Here is a 26,431-nt window from a genome sequence, read left to right on the forward strand (position 1 = left end):
GCATAAGATTGGCTTGCGAGACCTGTGTACAATAGAACAGAGGAGGATCAGCTTCCTAATCAAGTCCACATGTGATGTTCTTCAATCACTGCATAACCTGAATGTGTGAGTAGGAGAGAACCCTGCATGTCCATTGTGTTCATCACTGGTTACCCTGAAGCACATTCTTACAGGATGTAAAGTGTCTCTGAGCCAGAACAGCATAAAAAATCAACAACTTGCTGTCAATATCAGCAATAGCTGGCACACAGAGCAACATTCCTCCGTCCAGGAAAGGTTATTAGAACTAAGATCTGCCTGGGACATTTGGAGGCTGCTAGAGATTGGGTTGTCAGGGATTCGTTGTGTACTCCATGACCCGGCTTCTCAGAGATATTGAATTCAGTGGACAGGAATTGCAATGTATACTGAAGGCTCTATCCAAGGAGGCAGAGAGAAGTAGCAACTGGCTCTGGTTTAGGAGGAAAGAGGCCAATTGGGCACCTCAACAGAGAGGTGATGGAGGAAATTAACATGAATGAAAAGAAATGGATGGCCAAGGTAAGTAAACTGGGCTGGGTTGGGCGGGGAATGGAGGCGAGTGGTGCTGGGACTCCGGCATCACTGTTGAGCCTTCATGAGGTGTCGTGGGCTAGTTGACGAAACACCTAAGATGGGAGGTGCCCACCTGAAGCGAAGTGCTCCACCCAGCTCATTCCAGACAGTTGCTATGCTGAGGCGTTGGGGAGGCCACACTTTGGTTGATCCTTGAAGCCACATTGCCGCCGTTGCATGTGCTGATGTGCCGGGGAGACTGCAAACAGAATGATCCCTGGAGCCAGCAATTACACTTCAGCCATCAACACCAGGCCAATAGGAAATTCAAATGACCTGGAGGAAAGGCACTGAATGCTCATATATTTCATCAAAGCTGCATCTTGGTTGGTTCCTACCACTATTACCTAATTTTATCGTGGTGAAATCAGAGTAATAAAGTAATAGAAATCATGTAATAAAAATGAAACTCACATGAATTTGTTTTTGGACCTTATCCTTGACAGGTATTGTAAATCTTTACTGGGGCAGTGTTTACAACAAAAAATAAATACGTACATCAATCAATCAATCAATAAATAAATAAATAAATCTACATTTTATAATACACCATATTTTCTTTTTAAAAAATGAGTGTCATAAAACCTACCTTAACCACATGCATATCTACGCCGTACATCTCCAGCCATTTACATTTATTCAGAAAGCTCAGTTCTGCTTGAGCAGGGCTCTTCCCCCTAGGAATGAATGAACAACAGTGTTAGACTGTAGAAAATGCCCTGGGGAAACCATTGTTTATTGTCTTCACACACAATTAGAAAGGGGCACTTAGGCAGCAGCTTTATTCCTCATTACAAGAGACCCAGACCCATTGCAGCCTGAATTTATAGGACTACTAAATAAATGGATTTTGTTATTTGCAGTGCATCCTTAAATAAGACGCAAAGCATGATGGGACAACATGAAAACTGTTCATCATTTGAAAATGCCTGTTCCTATTCCTTGAAAAAATAAATAAAAGGCAAGATTAACAAATCTAGTAGTAGAATTTTAAATCTAGGTTTATTTTGACTGATGAACAAATCAAGCAGAATGCAACTGGTCATGCAACCACATACACAATTTTCTTACCCATGTCAAATAATAAAATAGGAGCATTGATGTCTTAACTACACTGATCTGCAAAGTGCATTATGATCAGGGGCTGTTTAACTTCTGTCCAATGTACTTTTCAACTGCACTCGGGTCTGCTGTAGTGCGATAATGAGAAACAGTCCCAGCCGGTTTTGCCTCCCTAAGCCACGGGAGCGTAATAGCAATGCAACACCCCCTCCGGACATCCAGGAGGCAAACCTGCGCTCCCCTGGCTGCATGACCCACCCTGCACACCACACGGCCATGCTTTACCAGGTGAGCCACTTGGGGTCCACTGTTTCTGTTCAGTTTTCTGCTTATGTTGTGTCGCAGTTTGGTATAATAAATGTGACCTTGGTTTCAAGACTGCTCATTTTAATAATGATTTCCATTACACGAGAGTAGATGTTAAAACTTCATGCTGATTTGAACTCGGCTCTCGCCAAGATAAGCACCAACTAAGACGTAGCTTTACAGTAAACTAATGTGATCCATATGCGTCTCCATCCATTTACGTTTCCTTCCATATGATGATGTAGATATCCTTCTGTCTGGTGTTAATGGCTGAAGTGTAATGCTGGCTCCAGGGATCAGCTTATTTTGCCTCCCTGGCGCATCAGCACACACAACGGCTGCGATGCTGGCTCCGGGGATCAACCAAAGTGCGGCCTCCCCAGCGCATCAGCATGACAACCGTCTGGATTGAGCTAAGTAGGGTACATCTCTGGGGTTTTCAAGTGGGCACCTTCCATCCTCAGTGTTTCGTCGACTAGCCCACGACACCTCAAGAGGGCTCGACGGTGATTCTGGCGTCCCAGCATCACCCCCCTCCGTCCCCCACTCAACTCAGCCCAGCTTACTTACCTGTCCCCAGCCAGAATCTTTCCGTCTCAACCACAGCCAGTTGCTGCTCCTCTCTGCTGCTTCAGATAAGTTCTTCACTGTGCGACGCAACTCTTGGCCACTGAATCCGACATCTCTGAGAAACCGGGTTGTAGAGTGTGCCACAAATCCTCGACAACCCACTTCCACTGGGTAAACCCGAACTCTCCATCCTCGCTGTTCCGCTTCAGTGGCTAGTTGAGCATACCGCAGTTTCTTCCTCTCATACGCCTCATCTACAGCGTCCTCCCATGGCACTGTTAACTCTACCAGGTGAACAAGGCGTGCTGATCCAGACCACAAGACAATATCTGGTCGAAGGTTAGTGGTGGCAATCTCAGGTGGAAAAATAAGCCGTTGACCAACATCTGCCAGCATATTCCAGTCTCTAGCAGCTTCCAGTTGTCCTGGGCGAGGATTGGTTTTAACACCTTTTCTTGGTGGCTGCTCTCCTGGGCGGAGGAATGTTGTCTTTTGTGTGTAATGTTTTGATGGAACAGGTGGCAACTTATTGGTCATGTTACGCTTGTCTTCCAATGCTAAGGCCAAACATCGCAGCACCTGGTCATGGCGCCAAGTAAACCGTCCTTGGCTATGAGCCACCTTACATCCTGTCAAAATGTGCCTCAATGTTGCAGGTGATGAACACAAAGGACATGAGGGATCCTCTCCTACCCAGAGGTTTAGGTTCTGTGGTGATGGGAGAACATCATATGTTGACCTGATGAGGAAACTGATCCTGCTCTGTTCCATTGACCATAGGTCTTGCCAGCCAATCTTGCGTTGTTCCACACTCTCCCATCTCATCCATTCTCCCTGTTTGGCCTGGGAAATGGCCTTTATACACCTCATCCTCTCCTCCTGCTTTTGCACCTCGTTGACTACCAGCTTCCTTCTTTGAGCTGGGGCCGCCTTGTGCCATGTAGGAGGAGTTGAACTGAAACCAAGACCCCCTCTTCCATGCTGAACTTGCCCCATGATATCACCAATTCGAAGGGCAGCCTTTGCATCTTCCACAGCTTTCTTTGCCGCCCACTTTCTTCCAGTTTTCAACACAGGTGCTGCCTCCCTTACGCATTTATCGCGTGACTCTACTAATGTCATTTCCAGTCTGACCTTGGCAAACTCCTCGGTTAGAGCAGAGACTGGTAGCTGCAGTATTCCTTTGCCATAAAGTCCCACTCTGCTGAGGCAGCGTGGAACTCCCAACCATTTCCTGATGTATGAACTGATTAAAGCTTCCAGCTTCTCTACTGTTGTCAAAGAAACCTCGTACACAGTCAGTGGCCACAGCAACCTCGGCAGTAGACCAAACTGAAAGCACCAGAGTTTTAGTTTACCTGGTAGAGCGCAGCTGTCTATGCTCTTCAACCCTTCCACTGCTTGTTGTCTAACTTCTCCCACACGAACTGTGTCCTTTAGATCCCCGTCGTACCATCTCCCAAGACTCTTCACTGGCTTCTCAGACACTGTTGGTATTGCCTCACCATTAATGAAGAATATACAGTCACCGCCACTTACACCGTACAGGGATATTTCAGGCAGCAGTTTATATCAGACAAATAGCGGTTGCCATTCCCATTGATTTCAATAACAAAAGGCATTGTTTATACCGTGTTAAGCACGCCGTATATTTCGGGCAAACTCAGCTGTTTGGATCTCGTTATGTGCCATTCACACAGATTTCAATACAAAAGGCAGCATTTTACTGTTGTAAAAAAGCTTGACAGATCGATTAGTCAGCTGTTTGCACCTCGCTACTGAGCGATTACCCCTGTACTGTACCTTGGATATTTAATCCCTGCATGCAGTGTCAGGTTTATTTACAGTTTGAAAAAATAGCACTGACTGCAACAGCAAGCAAGCATGGCTGGAAAGAGAAAAGCCATGAGCATCAGCACGAAAGTGCGCTTGCTAAAGCATGCTTGGAACTCTATCAGTAAGCAAACAATGCAACATTGTTTAAAAAAACTGGGGACAATGTGGAAATTCACCCGATAATGGACTGGGGAAGGGGGTGGGAGTAGTCTGTAAATAATGTGTGTTTGTAAACTGTTATTCTTGTTCAGATCTGTTTGTGTTCTCTGTGTGTTTTGGAGCTTGTGTGACTAGAGCTGCCTGTGTGTGAGTGCGTCACTGAGAGGGGTGGGAGCAGGTCTGACATGAGCAGTCAGAGATAAGGAGTGCTGGACCAATGATTGAGGAAGGGGGAGGGACTTGGGTGTGTGGCGATGACAGTTTGAAAGAGAGAAGCGGGATCTGGCGACGGGAGAATTGAGAGAGAGCGCGAAAGAGAGTTAAGAGAGGTTGAGTTTGTGAGTGACTGCACGCATCCACACAGCAGACGGCTACTTTGTCACATAGCCTGTATCTTTCTAAACAAGCAATTTAGGGGAGCTCCCTAATAATAGCTGAATCTCAAAACAATAATAATATAGCACAGTACTTGTTACAGCTGTGTATAATGGTATTTAAAACAGTATTCATTTATCCCCATTTTTACATATCTGCCCTTACTCTGGTCCCATCGCAGGGGGATACGCGACGGATTACTGTACTTTATTACATTCATAGGTTGTAATACATCTTTTTTAATGAGTGTCTTAATACAGATTTAACCACATACACACTTGTTTGTTTTGATTACTGTACTGGTGATTGGAAGAATTTTTGAATGTCAGGTTATTGTGTGGGAGTTTATACCATCCATCGCTTACTGCGGGTGAATCACGTTAACACAAACGCACCTGTTCTAAGTGCTGGTGACTGTACTATAGTTATATAGCTGATGAAGATACTCTATGTGTTGAAACGCGATATGTTTTTGTTTTGTTTTGTCTTTATCCAAATGTTTTAAAGTAAATAACATGCAAGAAGATTTTTCTGCCCAGCATCAGTGGTCATGTCTTTTTCAAGTGTGCTGCCAGTCCCATACCCACAAATATCAACACTTAAGCGAGGTATGCATGGTTGGTTTACCATTGCTAAGAACTTTGTAGAGACATTCTTTAAAATATATAAATATACATATAACATGAGCTGCTGTGTTTTTTAGCACATGACATTCTTGGCCAGATTTATTAAGCTTTTGCTCCAGTGCAAAGGAAATGCTACTAAATTAGAGTTGGAAGCCTTTTATTGAAGTCTAAATGGAATTTGATCAGAGGCATGTTCAAACTTAAATTAACCATTTATTGTTAGAGTGAATAGCTTTAAATGTTACTGTAATTACTATTGTATGGTGTTTACAATCATTCCGATTGGTTCCGGGCTCTTGTTCCAATATTAAGTAATTATAATTGTTCTTTAAACCTGCCTTTACTTTGGGCTGCGTTGAGCTAGTCTGGTGAATTCCCTGTGCTTCCTCAGTCAATTTAAATCATGTGTCAGTATGACCTCTCATCTCTGCTAGCACTACCTACTCTCTCTATCTGTATATAATGGCAAGTACCTAAAAAGGGAACTGAAAAAAAAACTCACATTACATTTTAAGTTGCTTACTCTTTAACATATATATGTACAGGGTAGCGTAAAAATCACAGACCACAGAAGAAAATCACACTAACGTGTTTAATGCAATATAGGCATGAACTGAGCAGCACTCAATTGTTGGTACTACCTGCTCACAACAGTAAAGAAGATTTTGGTCCTTGGACAGTCACTGTATAAAATAGACTTTAAATGTCCTCAAAACAGTAGTCTAATAGCTGTATTATAATAAATCAGTACAAATACATAAACAATAACAGTGATGGTCTTGATTCAAATCATTTCCCAGACTTAAATGACATCTTGCCAGATATGGAGGCATCATTCCAACAACTTCCTACAGGTGCAACAAGGACTGCTCTAGCAGTGCAACTACTCAGATCACCTCCCATCCTACGGTTAATTTCAGATAAGCTCAATAGGCGACAGGTTTGGAGGCTGCAGGGGAGTGCTGTGCATTTCAACACACCAGCCCACTTCTTCCTCTCCAGATGGTCTCTGTAGAGTCTGGAAGAAATCAGTGTCCTCCAGCATGCTCAGTCTTGAACCAATCACACACACACACACACACACACACACACACACACACACACAACACTCATACAGTCCAGGAGCCTGACTCTGTAATGCTGTAATATTCCTTTCTGAGCACAAGGTAGTAGGCTAGAATAAAGTTTCTTGGGGTTCATCCACACATGCTTTGGCTTAACTATCCGAGGTACAGTGCTGAATTTTGGTACTGGCACAGAACAATCCATGCCACAGTAACAATAGTGCCCAATAGTGTATCATAATTAGGGCTTCTGATTTTCGATTTTAACCAATAAAACCCAATAAAACACCCCCAATACAAATAAAAATGAAATCCGTGGATAGCCAATAAACACCGTAAAACACTAGAAAAACTGTGGAAATGGTTAATCAATTCATGTTGACTTTACCCTTTTCCCATTCAAAAATAAAACCTACTACAAAAATAATAATAAATACATTTCCCAGTGCAATGTCCCGCCTTCCTGACTTGTATCTATCATTGATTAATTCTGAATACTTTAAACCCGCCCCAACTGCTGAGTGACAGCACATTCCTACATTTCTATTGGAGACTCCGCTTACAAGATTTAAAACAAGATTACAATCAGGAACGGAGGCTTGTTAGCGGGATTTAAAGCTGTATTACAGTTAAGATACGGAGGATTTAAAACAGAATTGTGGCGGAATGTAAAAAAATGCCTACACACAAAAACCCCAGAAGAATGTGCCCGTGACCATAGGGATTTCGTTGTGGAAGACAGCAAAGGAAAGAAGATACATCTTAAGTGTGCAAGTACTGTCGAGTTACTATACATATTTTGACAGAAAAAAATGCTTTGGAAAGTAACCGAAAACACTAATTTCATACAGTATATAAAAAACAAAAGCAACGAAAAAAACGATTTACATAAAACTTGAAAATAGCTAAAAATAAGCACAGAAAAATACAAATTAATAAAACAGTAATTATAATAAAAGTAAACTATAAATAACTTGAAATGGGAGTTTTTGTGGACAACAGCTAAACATCCCAGAGGCATAATGTAAAGGGAATGGCACATCAAATCGAATGGGGAAAAAAAGATAAATCATGGACAGTGAAATGGTTCCTTTTTAGTGGCCAACAATGGCAATGGAAGTTAACGAAGAAACTCGTTGAACATGGCTGTTTAGCAAACATTTAGACAACTCATATTCTTGGTCTTACAAAGAGTTGTTACCCTCATCACAAGATCCCAGCTTTTTGATTTGTAACAGATCGGTACATAACTGTAGAGAGGGCAATAAACCCCTTTAAGAATTACCAGATCTGCCAACACGGACACTGAAACACTGCTAACATTTAAAACAAAAACAAGACACCAGACAAACTTTACCATTCTGCGTATTGAAAATCAACTGTTCATTTGTTGTGAAATTAACATTATTAAAAAAACTTCTTCTTAAAGGGAACTACTCAGAAATTACCTAGTATATGCACACCCCTTTTTATAAAACACTTGCTGCAAACCCAGCATGATGAATGCAGACTCAATTCTTCATATAACTTTAGTCCGATCCTCAAACTTCACTGCTAACTTACTTCAGGTGTCTTATCTCGTTTCAAGGACTCAAATCACTTTGAAAGCTAGTTGTTACAAGTACAGGTTTGTTCCCCAGGCCACTGCTGTAACACAAAGATCATCCTGTTGGAATGTTTTTTGCTTTTCCTAATTTGTACGAACATTGGTTCGCTGGGTGATTCTTCATTCCTCAGTGCACAGTACATTTGGTACTGGCTTTTCAAACTTAGCAGGCAGGCGGAAAACAGATCTCTATCCACTGTGTTTTTATTTTATATAGATATGGTACTACAATGCACTGAGTAGATCACCCCAGGAGAAAACACCAGCAAGATCAATAGTGAGTGAAAGGGTGGAGGAAGAGTGAACTCTTGATAATCTGAATCCCTATAGCGTAGTAATAATGTTCACATGCTCGTACCAGTGAATTTTAGGACAGACTGGTGTTTTTATCTCCAGTGTGGACATAACAATTCTTCTGTAGATTACTTCACTGCAGTCTGTGCAGACACAGGTTGTTTGGTCTGTCTCCAGAGGGTGTACTCGGGTCGTGTCAAGGTATCCTCAGTATATTTTGAACTGATAGTGGACAGCCAATCCGAGGATAACATTTTCGCCAGCTATGATTAAATAACTGTATGAAGAAGTTTTTGGTTTTTTTTTTATCAGAAGGTTTTCATGTTGAAGTTTCATTGTACAGTGTTAGATTTGAGCTGGCCATGCTAAAACATTTTTTACAAACAATAAATAATGTTTTTTTTCTAAAAAGCTTATCTTTCATAACATTCCCTGAAACAAAAATGTAACCATTACCTAATGGGTATTTATCCTTAAAAGACCCTGTAAGAACCGATATAACAATGACTGCTCATCAGAGCCTGTGACACAGTCATGCCTGCCCCAGAGGGCATAAATAGACTGCACACACAGATCTCATCATTTTTCCTTCCAGACTGCTGCAATCATGGACGCAGGGACCTTGAAGGTTAATGGTTATATGACAATAACCGAACATTCCCTATCAAGTACGAAATGTAACTATTACCTCATGGTTAGAAATACCAAAGATGTCGCAAGGCAATGCCACAAGGCACGGTCAAGGCCACCTTGCGCGTTACCATGAGGAATCACAGTATTACTTATTTATTTATTTATTGTATTTGTATAGCGCCTTTCATATATTGGTATCGCAAAGCACTTTACAGAAAGTATGCATCATCATCTTAAAAAAACACACAATAACACACTAGAGATGCAATCGGCACCCAAATTTCACATTCGATTATCGTATAGACATTTATCAATGATAAATCGATGCATTGATGTTTTATTTTTAACTAAAAACACTGTTGTGCATAATAGTTCAACAAAAAGGCAGGACATTCAAATTAGAACTCTTCCGATTATAAAAAAAAGAAATACAAAGGACTTGCGTTTAACAACTGAAGAACATGCGTGCGTCCGCATCAGATTTACATTGTAATAATAATAACAAATACTATATTTTAACAGAAGTAATTTCTGAACTATGGTTGTTCAATACTGTATACATTTTTACAATAAATCGATGTTATTTATTGCTATTATTTTATTATAACTAGTCCCGTTGAAAATAAACAAACTAAAAAAGAAAAATAGTATCATAGTCTGATGGGCAATAATTAAAACTAAAGACTATTTACATAATCATAGTTTCATGTGCACTTGAAAACTGCGCAAAATGTAAAACATTTTTTAGCTGCTGGTTTAAATAAAAAATGTACCTGGAGACTAAGGCTGAGAACAATAAGGTTATGAAGTACCTGTTAATAAGCCATAAGCTGGCCAGGTTGCTTCTCCAACTAGTTAGGAGAGGCTGTCTGTGGTGATGTCATTTTAATATGCAGAGGGTGAAGACTTTGCAGAAACAATCGATTGTGAAGCAGTGGGATAGAGCCTTGATAAAGGAGGGATTTGATGAACAAAAACCAGCAGGTAATAGCTTAATAGCTTAGTATGTCTGAACCCCCACATTCTGTGTGCATATCCTTGAAGACAGACCCCTATACAGCCCATGCTGCTCAGGGCTCAGCCCCCATACATTGTACATACTGTATTGTACCTGAACTCTCTCCATTTCTGGAAGATGTCCAGCTCCATGGCCTCTGTCTGCTTGGGGTTGAACCTGAACTCTGACACCAGCTCGGGGGAGTGGTCTGGAGGGTCACAGTCTCCGAGCTCAGCTGAGAAGGGATGAAGAGGAGAGGGGTCAGAGGGAAATACAGGGGAAAGAGGAAGAAAAATCTCTGTTGGCAAGGGACCAATGCTGAACACACCCCCACAGATATGTTATCTACAAAGCATCCAGGAAATAGGCTCAACAGAAATCTTCATTACAATCAGTTGGTTTATTACCATCCTATGACCTTGATGAATGAAAGCATGGATTGTTTCATATCTGACCGAATGAAAGTGCACAATCAAATGTGCTTGCTTTATAGAGTAATATCAATTAAATCGGAAATCGGAATTTACAGCACAGGATACAGTATTTTGATTTACCTTGTAGACAGTAGGCAGCCAGTTCTACAGAAACATCATACAGACATTTTAATCTATAAACAAATAAAAATAAAGACATGATGAGAGTTGAGTTGTGCAAGGTTATTTTAAGATTGTATTTACAGGTTTCCTTGCTTCCCAATGTGAGTTCCACATGGCTTTACTACACAATAATAATAAAAAAAGCACGACTGGTCGGTCAACTCAGGTAGGAGTAGAGTGCACAATGAAATAACGTAATAAAGGGACACTGATAACTCACTGAACAATGTAGTACCATTGTTATTGCCATTGACAATGTATACTGATCAGCTGTGAAGAGTGACATATTGGGTGCAGCTACTAACCATGTGCTTCCTGGCCACAGGCAGGACAAGATCACGGCAGGCCAACCACAAACAAATGCTAAAACCGGTCACCAGTATTCACTGCATTTCTACCTGACAAGATCTGCATCTCTGCAGTGGATCCTGATAAACTGTTTTAGCATATGTATGCGTGGTGAGGAAGTTTGGAATGAAACCCTCAGGGAGCTCTGCAGATCTGAAAGGAGAGGTTTCTCATTTGCTTGGCTGAAAGGGTTTAGAATTAGTTTAATACTCACTTGCTCGAAAGGATGTCTTGTCTAAGCTGTAACACAAACAGGTATCTGGAAAGCAATGACACCAACAATAATAAAAACAGCAGAGAGAAACTCATTAGTCATTATTTATAAAAGTGTGCAAGCAAGCAAGCAAGCAAATATAAGCAACAGGTTTCAGGTTTAAAAACTCAGTCTAAACAAGTTCAACTGATTATGTATTTTCTGTATATAGGCAATATACACTGTACTCAATTTGAAAACCAGCTGTGATTTAATAACTTCAACTTGGTCAGAGTCAAAAGTTAACCTACAGTACAGTAGCAGCAGGTGCATAGCTGTTAAGTTCACATATTGAAAGAACAGTCACAGTAGCAAGGACATTCATGTTGGTAAGCTGCTCAAAGAAGGAATCAGCAATGGCAAAATTAAGGAAAAGTAGTCACACAAATAAATCATAGATGTTCTAATAAAGTGGCCACATGTATTTATTTATTTCTTAGCAGACGCCCTTATCCAGGGTGACTTACAAGATATCACATTATTTTTTACATACAATTACCCATTTATACAGTTGGGTTTTTACTGGAGCAATCTAGGTAAAGTACCTTGCTCAAGGGTACAGCAGCAGTGTCCCCACCGGGGATTGAACCCATGACCCTCTGGTCAAGAGTCCAGAGCCCTAACCACTACTCCACACTGCTGCCCTACTACTCCACACTGCTGCCAGCACCTCCGCTATAACACAGATCAAATTAAGAAAACAATAATTAACGGAAATAAAGAAGTTCTATTAGTAGGCTAAAATTGACTGGGAGCTGAGACCTTAATCTTAGCCACTGCATTCAGGGTGTGCTAGAGTATAGTATAGAGGTGGGTGCTTACACTTAACACCAACACAATCGTAACACAATCATTTATTTTAGCAATCTTTCTGGAGGTTGTGACTGCGTAAAACCAATGTGTTAGAATGTTTGACACAAAGATTGTAATAACGCAGTACAATTCTGACACATGTTAATGGCTATGCTTACAGTAAGTTAAAAATAATTTTTTGGCTTTGAACTATAATTAAGTACTGTAGTGTTTGGAATGACATTTTACCGATCACTATGCAAAGCACTTTCAGTCAACACTGTGCTGTATTCGAAGCTTTAAAAGGCCTTTTCTTACACTAGTCTATTAACTGTGCCCAAGAGGTATCGGTTTCTTCAATGGTTTATTTTAATTTAAGTGCAGAAACACAGATTTTAAATACAAGAAAATACAAAGTTGCTGGCAGCTAATCACTTGTTGAATCTATAAGGATGCAATAATTGAAACATTTAATCTAGATCATTAAAATTAGTAATCTTTGTAATATATATTAATCACATGATGAATAAACTCAACTTTAAAAAAAAATGCACATGGTATGTCTTCTTCAATTACTATACACTTAAATGTATATTTTCGACTAATGTGCTGATTACATTTTTACCAGTTTCAAAACGCTTGAGATGATTTCTGAAATGGTTGTTTTTTACAAAAACCATCAAAGTGTGAGTATTGTTATTTTTATTTATGTTTCCCGGAGTATTTATACTTCTAAATAATGCAAGGTTCATGAGCAGCAACGAGCCGAATAACCAGAATAACCAGACGCCTGCTTTGCCTGCCCTGTACCAGTAGATTCGCTGGTGCCCGAGCGAGCTCTGCACTCATGTGACGTGCATTTTTACAAAGGGAAATCAGAGAATCAGCTGCAAGACAGACACGAATATATACTTATGGTAATGCTTTGCAAGAATGCTTTCAAAATAATAGGTTTATCCCTAGATGTTGGAGGCTCGATTGAGGTTGATATTTATGATAATAACTTGCAAAAGTTAGAAACCTGAGTGCAAAGGTTGTTGCCACTTACTGCGAAAAATGTGCGCAATATTTGGGTGGGATCTTCCTCTCACACAACGAATCATGTGCAAGCCACGTTTGATTGACAGCTTGCAAGGCAGTTAGCGCGGATCTGTTGAAAGTTCCAGATGTTTATTTTAATGTGCATTTTTAATGTAAATTCTACGTAGTATTAGAAATGTAAAGAAATACAAAAACTTGAGTTTTCTCTTTCAGGTTTGCCGTTAACTTTTCTCCCGTATATAAGATTTAAGGCAGCAAAATATGGAAATTGCACGTTCCTTTTAATTAGCGTGTCAACAATTTTAAAAGGTTTACAAAACTTGAAAAATGTTGCTGAAATTGTCACAAGGCTGTTTAAAAAAAAATCTATTTTTGTCTGTTTGTTGCGTTTTTTTGCAGCCAACGCAATATCTTTGTTTAGCTGTACCTGAGAATGCAGTGAAAACGAAAGCAGACATATTTATCTGGAAACAAGGCATTCTCAGCACAGCTAAGATTTTAGTTTTGGTTTGAAGGCAGCAGGAAATTTGCATTATTTTTAATTTTTGCTTGACAGACGCCCTTATGCAGGGCGACTTTCAGAGGTAACAAGTTATTACAATATAGCTAATTACAATACAGCTAAGAAAAAAAGCAATACAGTTTTTTGTTTGGGGATTTTTTTAGTTTCTGTTTGCACTTTCTTTTGTTAAATGAAACGGTTTTTGCAGTTATTGTGCACAGTGTGTTTGTTTCTGTAGGTTGTGTGTATGCATATGTGCTTTGTATTTGTAGTGTATACATGTAACTACTGTTATAAACTGCAAAACATGTTTGCCTTGCTTCACTCGGCACCATACATTTTCAGCCTTGACTACTGTGCTGTGCTCATATTTGATGTGTTCAGAGTTTTAATTGATTTAAATCATGTTTGTAATATAAACTATTTCCTGTGACGTCAGACCATAGGTACTTGCCCGTCCACCCAAAGTTGGGGCCCACCCAGATGTCCTTTCCTAGCTACGCCCCTGCACTCAGGAACTCGAGAGCAGATTCCATCGAGCTACTGACCTCTGGAGGACAACGGCCAACCCTGTAAGTGTCCGCTCTGGGCTCACTGGGCACCTTGGCCAGCTATGTTCATGTGGCAGTCCCTGCCGGTTTTGCCTCCTTAACCCACGGGAGCACCAGAGCCAATAAGACGCTCCCTTCGGAATCCCCAGCGTGGACTGGCAACTCCACACAGCCAGGAGGAGAACCTGCGCTGTATGACTTACGCTGTGCACCGCGAAGCTGCGCTTTCATCAGGTGAGCCACTCGGGGGACCAGAGACACGTTGCTATCTTATATGTTGTGCCAGCATCAGACAGTCAATCAGGAATACTGTACTTGCAAGCAGCAAGCGCATCCATTTTATAATAAAACATTTAAAGGAATAAAAACATGTCAGAATGTACTTTACTGTGCAATGGAAAGTCTACTTGTAGAGAGAGGTCTACAATCAATACCATTCACAAATTTTTGTTGTTTAATTGAAAAATTTGACTCCTGGATTTCAATGAATAAAGACATGAGGTGTAACTAATGCATCCACCCAAACAGGGTTTTACCCTTATACAGTATCTTACCTGCCAATGCAGTATTGCTAAACTGCAGGTGTCCCAATAAACACACACACACACATTGTATACCATTGAGGTGCTACACTGCAAATGTGCATTGCTAACACTGACTGCCTCCGAAAGGTTGAGTTTATACTAAGTTACCTTGTAAATTCTTCATGAAGGTTGTTTGGCTCTGAAGAGTAGAACTTTATTCTGAAGTGTAAAGTATATGGAGGCCCAACTAAAAGAAAAACAAAACAAGAAAGAAGTGGTTATTATTTCACAGCTTTCAATACATCTCATCAACCCCAACTTTTAACCCATTAAATTAAAAATGAATTGCACAGATGAGATTGCCCACAAGATTGGTTTACTTTTGGTATTAACACTTCGATAGTCGATGCAGTCGTGTAGGAATGGAGTTGTATCCCAGATGTATAGCAACATCCAACTGAACTACAGTACAGTGCATGCATGCTAACAAGGCGTTACACATATGCTTTTGCTTTTCTCACTGTCTATGTCAAAATCAGAGTATATTTCACATGATTAGTTGTTAGTTGAATTTCTGAACTGAGGTGGTTTTAAAATCACAGCAAGGGATGTTCATGTTTGCCCCATCTGCAACCGTGAGCAAATGGAAAATCTTTATAAAAATGACTTGTTAGTTCACTTGGTAGAAATGATCACATCGGAGACATCATTGTAATGAAGATTACTGTAGGGCCTATTTCCTGGATGCTTTGTAGATAACATATCTGGGGGGTGTGTTCAGTACTGGTCTCTTGCCAACAGAGATTTTTCTTCCTCTTCCCCCTGTATTTCCCAAATCACTCCTATAAATAAAAATATGTCAAGGGTCTATTGTGTCCTGCAGGTGGGGAATTATATTTTTACATTATAGCAATAGCTCTTCTATTTCACATAATGGAGCATTACTGATATTTATAAGCCAGATATTGGTGCTTTTCGTGATGAGAAAACAAAGAATTCCTGTACAACTGGGACAGGAACAAATATTCAAACAAACACTTTATTTACTGCAATGTATTCAAAGGCAAAAATGACCGCGCTCAGAAAACAGAATTTAAAACTATGGGAAACCAATGGAAAAATGGCTAAAAAGAATAACGCAGATACACACTGCAGCCTGTCAAATAAAAAAAAGACACATCCTTGTTATATAGCAGTGCAAATAAGAAGACATGAGGTGTATGAGGTACAAATACAATACTGCATTTAATTTTTTTTTTTATGTATGAATGGCCATAATCAAAGTTCTCCAGCATTGATGACTGTCTCAAATCACACACTTTTAAAATGGTTATAGCTAGTAATATAATGACATAAATCTCACCTGTTTTGTACCTTTGGTGGCTACATTAGGAAAACAAAGTGCTCAGTTTCCATACCGAACTCTCAGGAACTATGTTACATTTGCACTTCCTAGGTCATTTCACCTTAGCAGTGTCTTCTGGATAAAAGCCAATCAGTCAATAGGGGAAGCAACTAGTTGTTTAATGGAAGAATTGGTGTGGACAATTTCACCCTCCAGATGACCAAAATAGTGCAACAGTATCTGGAAGCATGACTTTCAAATTGAGATTTCTTTACCCTAGCGTAGTACCAGATATGATGTTTTAAAATGAAAACTGCCCATTTTAGGCCTATATAGCAAACAAGAATTATGGAATTATTGTGTTAGCCATAAGCATTTTCAATGTGTGCCTTGTTTATACTCTAGAGTTAGCTGTAATCATTTTAAATGTGTGCCTTGTATATACTGTTATAGTTAGCTGTAATCATTTTAAATGTGTGCCTTGTATATACTGTTAGTTAGCTATAATCATTTTAAATGCGTGCCTTGTTTATACTGTTATAGTTAGCTGTAATCATTTTAAATGTGTGCCTTGTATATACTGTTAGTTAGCTGTAATCATTTTAAATGCGTGCCTTGTATATAGTTAGTTAGCTGTAATCATTTTAAATGTGTGCCTTGTATATACTGTTATAGTTAGCTGTAATCATTTTAAATGTGTGCCTTGTATATACTGTTAGTTAGCTGTAATCATTTTAAATGTGTGCCTTGTATATACTGTTAGTTAGCTGTAATCATTTTAAAGTGTGCCTTGTATATACTGTTACAGTTGGCTATAATCATTTTAAATGTGTGCCTTGTATATACTGTTATAGTTAGCTGTAATCATTTTAAATGTGTGCCTTGTATATACTGTTAGTCAGCTGTAATCATTTTAAATGTGTGCCTTGTATATACTGTTAGTTAGCTGTAATCATTTTAAAGTGTGCCTTGTATATACTGTTACAGTTAGCTATAATCATTTTAAATGTGTGCCTTGTATATACTGTTATAGTTAGCTGTAATCATTTTAAATGTGTGCCTTGTATATACTGTTAGTTAGCTGTAATCATTTTAAATGTGTGCCTTGTATATACTGTTAGTTAGCTGTAATCATTTTAAATGTGTGCCTTGTTTATACTGTTAGTTAGCTGTAATCATTTTAAAGTGTGCCTTGTATATACTGTTAGTTAGCTGTAATCATTTTAAATGTGTGCCTTGTATATACTGTTAGTTAGCTGTAATCATTTTAAATGCGTGCCTTGTTTATACTGTTACAGTTAGCTGTAATCATTTTAAATGTGTGCCTTGTTTATACTGTTAGTTAGCTGTAATCATTTTAAATGTGTGCCTTGTATATACTGTTAGTTAGCTGTAATCATTTTAAATGTGTACCTTGTATATACTGTTAGTTAGCTGTAATCATTTTAAATGTGTGCCTTGTATATACTGTTAGTTAGCTGTAATCATTTTAAATGCGTGCCTTGTTTATACTGTTACAGTTAGCTGTAATCATTTTAAATGTGCGCCTTGTTTATACTGTTACAGTTAGCTGTAATCATTTTAAATGTGTGCCTTGTTTATACTGTTAGTTAGCTGTAATCATTTTAAATGTGTGCCTTGTTTATACTGTTAGTTAGCTGTAATCATTTTAAATGCGTGCCTTGTTTATACTGTTAGTTAGCTGTAATCATTTTAAATGCGTGCCTTGTTTATACTGTTACAGTTAGCTGTAATCATTTTAAATGTGTGCCTTGTATATACTGTTAGTTAGCTATAATTATTTTAAATGTGTGCCTTGTATATACTGTTACAGTTAGCTGTAATCATTTTAAATGTGTGCCTTGTTTATACTGTTAGTTAGCTGCAATCATTTTAAATGTGTGCCTTGTTTATACTGTTATAGTTAGCTGTAATCATTTTAAATGTGTGCCTTGTATATACTGTTACAGTTAGCTATAATCATTTTAAATGCGTGCCTTGTTTATACTGTTACAGTTATTGTTAATTCTGCTGGTGAACTGCTCTATTTGGCAGGAAGTACATTAGTGCTGAGCAGGGAGTTGCTAGGCAGCAGTGTGGTTATGTGATTGCCAGTTTGGTATAATGATGTGATGATCAGGTGCATTTATGTGACTTTTGGTTGCTCTATACATATTGTTCGTTTTGAAAATATATCACCAAAAAGGTAATGAAATAGAACAGGCTTACTCTTGTGAAAACAAACTATTTGATTTGATTCGACAGCAATATTGATGGTAACAAAGAATAAGATAAAAAAAAAAATACAGATTTTGATATAGACATTCTGGAAAGCAATATGGGCAATACTGAGTTTTATAAAATTCCCAGTTGAGTGCCAGGTTTTTATATTGGAACTTGACTGTGGGTAAAATACATATCTGACAGCTAAAGGGTAAAATAAAAGACTCATTATAATCTGTATTTTACACCCTGTTTGAGCAATTTCAGAAGCGGGCAGAATTGAAATAAATATAGAAAAGGCAGTGGAAGTGAAGCTCTGGAATAGCTGGCAGATATTTCTCTGTTGCAATAGTTTGGCTAAAGAAATACTAGGTCTACAGGTACTGTAATGACAGCTTGACATGTACGCTGCTGTTGAAAATGAGTTTTAAGATGCTAAAGTACTGTTAGTTTTAAAAGGGCATTTTACCTGTGGATTAATGGCCTCTCTACTGGAAACCTGACTGGCTGGAACTATCTAAACACCACTGGAACCTTTTAGCAGCAACTACACTTTAATTTTGCTTCACTCATGGGCCTTATAAACATACATTAAAATCAATATATGTTTACCATAATAGGATCTATTTTAATGATCCAAACAGTGGTGGATCTAAATACCACCACTCTTATTTTAATCCTGCTGGTATTTTCCCCTCGCAGGGCAGATTTATAAACCCACAGGACTAACTACATACAGTAAAAAAAAAAAAAAACTACAGTGAAATAAGGTCCTAAAATTTAGGTTGAGAAAGTTTAGGGCAGTCATATATAAATAAGATCTGCCACTGTTTGATCATTAAACCCGGCCCCAGTGTATTTTTTTGTTTTTTTTAAATGTAAGGAAAGTGTGAATAGTAATTTATGATAGGCAAGATTTACTGAGATTCTATTGTTAGCGCCATGTTCTTTAAACAGAATTATTAAAGAATTTGGTATGCATTACATATGTCAACTTCTGTACTAAAAAAAATCTCCAGATGCATTTCATTTTCAATATATCAAACCCTTTCCCCAAACATATGGTTTGAAGATGCCTGGTATCATATCCGGCTGTATTATAGACGTGTTCAAACAGCGGCTCTGGAAAATTCTATATATTTTTTTTTTCTGTACTCTGGGAAATTAGGTTTTCATAATGACAATTCCAAGAATATCTTGTTAGATGTGATTTGAACTCTGATACCCCATTTACACTAACCACTTTTAAGTCGGCTTAGGACTTTGTTTTGTAATGTAAACGCAGCCATCCTAGGTCCAGCAGTCCTAAAAGTGGTCTGCTCCAGAAGGGAGCTCTGCGACAGCTTTGGTCTGTTTTTTTGCTCCACTGCGAATGCATCGGACCCTGAGACTGCTCACGTTTGCCACGTACACTCGTATGCAACGCGTCCATTGTCAGCGCCAAACCGGCCCAGATAATAGCTACAGGAAGTTGGGACCAAAACGATTTTTGACAGAACACAGAGAGGATTCCAAAATACAAACAGACTTTTATAATTGTGCTATAATGTGAAAAGACATTTAAAACCTAGCTGCTATGAAACTTTATTGTCCAAAATATTATTCACACACATCTACAAAATCTGATCATATTTTGATATGTATCATTATGAGGAAATGTTCGGTTTTGTGGGTAGCTCTACCTAGAATTAAACAAATCATTACAGTAAAGCACAGAACGACCCCCTTGAAGTAGAAACACACAAGTGACACAAATGACAAGCTTGTTGAAAAAAAGCAGTTATTGTAAATGAGGTGGCTCGACTCTAAACTCAGGTCCGAGGCGTAAGTTTAACTGCACCTTGAGAGAGTCATGACAGCCCTAAACTGAGGCAGTTAGCAATTCAGATGACTTCTCCAACTGCCAACTCTGTGCGTTTGCAGAAATATTCCAGTTTACTATTACAGCAGTTCGCATGCTCAGCAAAACAGCCACCACTGACTGACTGACTGACTAACAACTCCTTATTTATTTATGTATGTATGTAGGAATCACTAGAAAATGAGTCAATGAAGGTACTCCAAGATGTCGGTTTAGCATTTGGTGTTTTAGAAGTTCTGTCTGTGAACAGAAAACATTTATGAATAGTAATATCATTGCAGTGATATTCAGAAATCACATCAAAAGATAAAAACAATAAATTGGTTAACTTACTTTTTATTTGCTTCTTTATAGGCTTTGTGAAATCTAGCCAGTGCTGAAGACAGAAAGAGAAAAATGACAAATCACAATCAAAATATTCAGTATTTCATAATATTACACTCTGAAAAGTTTAAAAAATGCAAAAAAACACAGTGAATAGCAAAACTCGTTGGTGCAGTAAGCGATTATATGGGTTTACTCTAGTCTTTAACTCCTGTTTGTTTGAAAGAATAAAATGTCTGTTCATGTTTAACACCACAAGATCCAATAAAAACAAGGTATTTCAGAACTAAGTAACATTGCAAGAATACAACCAAACTATAACTAATTAAATAGTGTCTTTTATGGAAGTAAATACAAAAATGATATAGGGGCATAATCAAGACTTTTTGTCCTTCACAAAAAAAATCGAATTAGAGGATAAACCTTTTGAAAATACGCCCCCTTGCCCTCGACAGCCCTTAAAAAAAGGTTTACCATAGTAAAAGCATAGCAAAGTATAATAAAGTACAGTGAAAGCATGGTAAAGCATAGGTAAGCATTCTAAAGTCCAGATAGGTGTGGTAATGAAATGAAAAGTGGGAAAAATGAAAATGGGGAAGGCATGAGTAAACTGCAAAATAACTGTGGTCAATTTTTATAAGGGAGGTTGTAATATGGTTACTGGGCATTTATCAATGGATACTGTAGATAGTTTTAAATAGAAATTCAAAATTATCTACAGTATCCACTGGCAATTAAATAGAAATTCTTGAAAATGCAATGTCAATAAAACATCACAACAAGTACATAACAGTACTGTTTCAGTTTCCTCATATCCTGCTTGAACAATAAATAATCTTCTGTGAGCAGGCCTCTGGGATGTTGTAAAACTGTCTCAGTCAAAACTCCAGAAGCACATGTACATCAGCAAGCACCTTTTTCTTATTCCAACAAAGGTAGGGCATTTAAAGTCAGAAACCTCCCATAGGCTTGTTCCATCCATTACTTAAGAACACTGTATATAGCTGGTAACCTACTTCCAAATTGACTGGAGTCCTTTCAACCACTTAGGAAAGGGTAATTCATGTCAAAAAGCTCAAATCAGCTCGGCAACTTTCCATTAACTTCTGATTTAAAAGCTGTGCTAACTAGACATTCAAGGACATATTAGTAGTGCTAAGCCAAATAAAAATTGAAAAAAAGTTCAAATCAAACTTTGAATTGTTTTAAGTGAAATGTATTATTTTAAATTAGAACTTGGAGGTAAATGCTAGTCAGTACCCACAGCAAATTATAACGCCTCATGTGGTTTAACAGGTATCACCTCTATTTGAATATGTTAGGAGCCTTCCTCAGTGGCTTTGAACATTGTAGATGTTGTTGATGTAGCGAGGGGTAGAATGCAGGAGGAGATGGTGACCCTGGGTAAAATTGCAAAATGGTCCTAGGAAACCAAGGCTGGACATGTTAACAATAGTACAATGGTCTCGGGCAAATATAGCTATTTTAAAAATGGGCATCAAGTGAAATACAGACTTTAATACAATACTTTTTATTGAATGAACATAAAATCAGTAAATTATATTTATAAGATACATGTCATTAATTCATTATTTATGTATTTATTATTTATGCAGGAAGTTAATCCATTGAGACCGTGGCCTCATTTGCAAGGGGGCCGTGGTAAGCAATTTAGGAGGATAGTGACCTCAAGCATTAAACTTCAAGCGAGTCCGAAATAACGTTCATAATGTTCTCGCCTTGTTATTTAGAAAATACAGTTTGAGGAAAAACTAACAATTAAAAATGGATTGTTTTATTCATATTATAAGACAACTGCATACACAGTATTTAAACTGCAAAATCAAATGTCAATCCACGGTTTGTCTAATCACTGTTTTTTAAGCGAAAGAAAGAAAGAAAAGTGTACTTATTAAACGTTTAGAATATTCTCATAAATCATAGGAAGGGGTGAACTGCCACTTTTTAGAAACAGGTTTTGCAGACCCGATCAGCACCTGTGGAGTAAAGACAGAGACTGCTTTTTGACAACAACAACAAAAAAAACCTTCTTAAATGTTTTCATTTTAGATGATGACAACTTTGGTAAATTAACGTTTTCAAAAGAAACCATACTGCTGAGTGCGTCACTGGGCTACTGAGACTCATTTAAAACACTGTTTTGATTGTTGAGATAACAGTCAGGTAAAATTAAAATAGTTCAATCAAATTCTATGCATATAAATGAAACCATAATGAGAGCTCATTTAGAAAAAAAATAAAATCTAGAAACATACAAAAATCACTGGATTAGTTTTTGCAAGGCTTGCACACAGAAGCACTTCTTTGCTTGACAAAAATGAAGCCTTGCTTAGCCCAGCTGCTGCTTCTGTACGAAGAAAAAGCCATGAGTATTTGCTGAGTAACGGCGAGAATATAAAAGCAGCAACTACAATTTTGTACCTCATCAGCACTGCAGAGCTGTACAGAAGTCTAGGAAAAACAACTTTCCTTGAAAACAGGAGGCCACTATTGCAGTCAACTCAACATGTCCTTAATGCATATACAAAAATATCAAGACATGACTGACATGTCCTTGGTTACATCCCTTGTACTGTATAACACGCACCTCATTAAAAGAAATGATAGAACACTATAGAAAACTATTACCCAAGTACACTTCCCAGCTTGTATATACTGCAACCTGCAATCTGGCGATAACACACAGAGATTACAATGAAACTTGTAAAATGGTGATAGTTTTAAGATTTATCAACTACGAGGTAGCACTGATGAGCTTCCTTTTAAAAGTTCCTATTTAAACCAATAATATCTGTGGAAAGGAATAAGAAACATTAAGCCTGGGGGATCTCCATCAATGGTCTGCCTCGGCATCATGTGTTTTGCTTTCTGTGGCTGAAAAGTGAAATTTGATGAAAAAAAAAGAAGTCAGAATGTTTTACCTTACATACTGATTGTACTGGTGAACAAAGTGGAGGTATAGCACTATGTACCAATATTTAAAAACTACCAGATCAAAATTGGCACATTTGGCTAGGCTTATATTTAGTTATTTGAAGAATTAAAAAAAAAAAAATTATATTATATTATATAATATATATATATATATATATATACACATATATATATATATATATATATATATATATATATATATATATATATATATATATATATATATATATATATAGAACCAAACATGTCATCGTAACGATTTGTCAGCGTTGCAATGTGTCTTAGCCACCTTACACATAATGCTTCCAGATCTGTGTTTTTGTTGGCTCCACATAGGCACTTGAAAGGATTACTGTGTGTGCTCAGCATGTGCATTCTATTTAAACAGTTGTCGTGTATTTGGCATGGGAGGACACAAGACCTCCAAAAACAGCGCAGAGAAGCAGCTCTGGTTAGGAACAGAAGAAAAGCAACCAGCACCGTGGCAGCAACTTAGGGGTCAACCTGACCTTTACTATGGTACAAGGCTGGTTCCACTCATGAAGGGAGGGTGTCAGAGGCACACAGTCAGCAGGACCAATTTACCTCTAGCCTGTGTACCAGACATTACTACATTGAGATCCTCGCTGTGGTTCAGAATCAGCAGGCAGGTTGCTGCTGCTAGAGCTCACATGCATTTCTAGAACATGTCAGGCTCTGTGTAACTGAAACAATAAAAGCAGTTCTGTTCTGTGGTTTGCCTCTGTATTTACTCCTCCACATGCACACACTCGACTTTGTTAGTTTTGGATATTTGTCTAATTTACAGCAACATAGGCAACCTCCTCACCACCGAACACATTCATCTCGATCTGTCTGCTTCAATGTGTCACAGCAGTAGCAGCAGCAATCTACATTCACAAGCACCACGGACAGAAGGTAGCCTAATTCTTACACGACACAATCTTGGCATTTCTGCGATTTAAAGAGACATGCCGACTCCTAACATTATATCTTGCTAACTTTGAAAATCCAGAGTGCCCTAAAGAAATCAAGCAAGGTATTTTTAGACTCTACTCAAATGTGAATATAAAAATGAATAGATTCATCTAAAGAAGACATGCCTTGTGCGTTATGTCTTTAGGAATTAGCACACAGACTTTGAGGACTCCTATAGGCGTGTGGCAGGGTGCCCCGCCCCTGTGCGTATTTAGTGTTTTGTGTTTTATGTGTCTGTTATATGTATTATTGTACTGGTGCACAGAGTGTGGGTTATGTAGCACAAGTGATGTAAAATGTATATTTGCATTTAGGCACAGGGATTGCACAACCTCTTCACGTGCAGATTAAAATGGATATTTGTTTGGGGGCATGGGGAAGTGCACAATTAGTCCACGTGCAGACTGTGCCAAGATTCAAGTGAATGATTGATTAGCAATCAAGTCTCGGCACAGCTGTATAAAAGAATGAATGTTTCACGCACACAGGGTTGGGTGTACAGTGAGGAGGTATGGGACAGAGAGAGGAGAAATAAATTATAAAAGAAAACAATTGCTACTCGTGCTGGAAGCACCAGCACATTACTTGTTGTTTGTTAGTGTTTTGTTTGTCTATTTGTTTTGGCCACTGCGCGGTTTTGTTTGTTTAGTGTTTGTGTTTTACTAAAACATATATGTAACTGAGATGGATTTACCAGTGAGCAGGAGGATGATGGGAAATGTAGTTCTGAGAGGTCCATGCAGGTACATGGGAAGCCATCTTGAGGCAGGGAATGCAATTTAAAAGTTTTAAAAGTGGTCAAAATGTAAAAAAAAAAAAAAAAAAAAAAAAGAAAACAATACACACACACCTTACGTAAAACAGTTGTAGCAACACATGGGAACATGTAATACAATAAAATAAAAAGGTCCTTATGTACCCTTTAAGTGAGCCATTCCTGAAGCAATCAGGCAGAGAAAATGTTTTTCAGCCTTGCTATGGTTGAGTAAAGTGTTGTAATGCTAAAATAAATCATTTGACTTTTTTTTTTTTTGATTGAGGCACACAAAATAAGCCACGGCAATTAATAACGAATTAATTTATTAACCCTAGTGACAAACCTCAATAAAAACTGGCAAATGTTGTAAACTATAACTCTGCAGCCCCCTTTAAACCAGCAGTTTTTTTAAAGCTTTTCTAGTTTGATTATACAAATCATTAATATGATTAAATCAAGCAGTGCTTCTGCCTTTGCTCCTGTATTGCTTTCTAAGCAACGCTGTTCTGGGCTGCTGCATCTCAATAGAAACGGTATGTGGTGGAGGAGTCACGTGCAGGCTGAATAAACTTGTTTCCACGACTTGTTTATTTCACAGTACACGCACGTCTGTTTTTAAGCGAGTGGCTGGACTGATTCAATCCCAGGCACTCCGAGGCTCTGCCAATGTGGCAGTGAGCTGCTCAGAGCACAGCCAGTCTGATCTACCAGACTGGAGAGAGGAGAGATGTGGGTAGGAGCTTGCTCCAGTCCCCCTGGTCATTTCTGTTGTCAAACAAACAGGATATGTTCCACCCTCTGGACATGTGATGACCGTCATCAAACATCCACTCAAAAACAATCTTGTCAGTTTGTGGCTGACAACCTGACCCACAATCCCACTTTTCAAGGGCACATAACTGCTGAAACTGCTCAGTATTTATTCTGCACCAACCCAAGCGTGCCAATTTAATAATTCTAAATATGAATACAACTAACAGTACTATTAATATTAAAACGAATATTAAACATATAGCCACAGATTATTTCCATGCAATATCAGTCATTTAATGTACAGTTCAAGCACTCCAGATTTGTTAGTTTTAAAGAAAAAAGTATACTTACAGCAACCTGTTCAGTGTCCATGAATTGCAAGCCAAAGTAATCTACTTCCACCAAATCCAAATGGAACACAATTTGTTCAAAGAGATCCTGTCCTTTTGCATTTTTCTGAAACAGAAAACAAAAGCCCAGTTAGGAATGTCTGAATCCCAAAATAA

The 26,431-nt window shown here is 38.3% G+C and overlaps 1 protein-coding gene across 2 annotated transcripts in view; it reads right to left on the reverse strand.

The window, feature by feature from the left end:
• LOC117400657 (band 4.1-like protein 4B) overlaps positions 1-26,431 on the reverse strand; it is a 141,243-nt gene that overhangs the window by 78,608 nt on the left and 36,204 nt on the right. For both annotated transcript variants that reach the window (XM_059022791.1, XM_059022792.1), the window contains exons 2-8: positions 26,277-26,381; positions 20,492-20,534; positions 14,898-14,976; positions 11,281-11,325; positions 10,677-10,729; positions 10,237-10,357; positions 1,184-1,271 (exon numbers count right to left, since the gene is read on the reverse strand). In XM_059022791.1, the coding sequence (XP_058878774.1) occupies positions 1,184-1,271; positions 10,237-10,357; positions 10,677-10,729; positions 11,281-11,325; positions 14,898-14,976; positions 20,492-20,534; positions 26,277-26,381 (534 nt within the window). The remainder of the gene's footprint in view (positions 1-1,183; positions 1,272-10,236; positions 10,358-10,676; positions 10,730-11,280; positions 11,326-14,897; positions 14,977-20,491; positions 20,535-26,276; positions 26,382-26,431) is intronic.

This window comes from Acipenser ruthenus, chromosome 4 (assembly GCF_902713425.1).
Source record: "Acipenser ruthenus chromosome 4, fAciRut3.2 maternal haplotype, whole genome shotgun sequence".
In the NCBI taxonomy this organism is placed as follows: domain Eukaryota; kingdom Metazoa; phylum Chordata; class Actinopteri; order Acipenseriformes; family Acipenseridae; genus Acipenser; species Acipenser ruthenus.